General features: G+C 46.8%; 1 protein-coding gene across 1 annotated transcript in view; it reads right to left on the reverse strand.

Moving 5' to 3' along the window:
• Positions 1–280, reverse strand: part of LOC104467055 (kelch-like protein 10) — a gene marked incomplete at its 5' end in the record, with an annotated part of 2,270 nt that overhangs the window by 881 nt on the left and 1,109 nt on the right. Inside the window, 1 exon segment of the mRNA XM_010080681.1 lies at positions 1–123. This exon segment is cut by the window's left edge and continues 13 nt beyond it. Within this exon segment, the coding sequence (XP_010078983.1) occupies positions 1–123 (123 nt within the window).

Here is a 280-nt window from a genome sequence, read left to right on the forward strand (position 1 = left end):
CGCCCCGTGTCCACTTCTTCTGTTTCTCATTGGGGTTATAAAAGTCCATTGATTTGTTCTGGGATTGTACACTTCAGTGGTGGACAAGCAGTCGTGTCCGTTGAGCCCACCACATATATACACCTGTTACAGGAGACAAAAAGAGTGTGAGCAGGGCAGTTGTACTCTTGGTGGGAGAACGCGTTGAGAAGAAAATGAGCGGTATGGCTGGATTTTTTTGGGGGGTTGGCATCTTTTTAATGGGAAAGGTCCTGTCATCCTGGGTTTGAAGTAACAGAAG

This window comes from Pterocles gutturalis, unplaced genomic scaffold (genome assembly GCF_000699245.1).
Source record: "Pterocles gutturalis isolate BGI_N339 unplaced genomic scaffold, ASM69924v1 scaffold16221, whole genome shotgun sequence".
NCBI classification, from domain to species: domain Eukaryota; kingdom Metazoa; phylum Chordata; class Aves; order Pterocliformes; family Pteroclidae; genus Pterocles; species Pterocles gutturalis.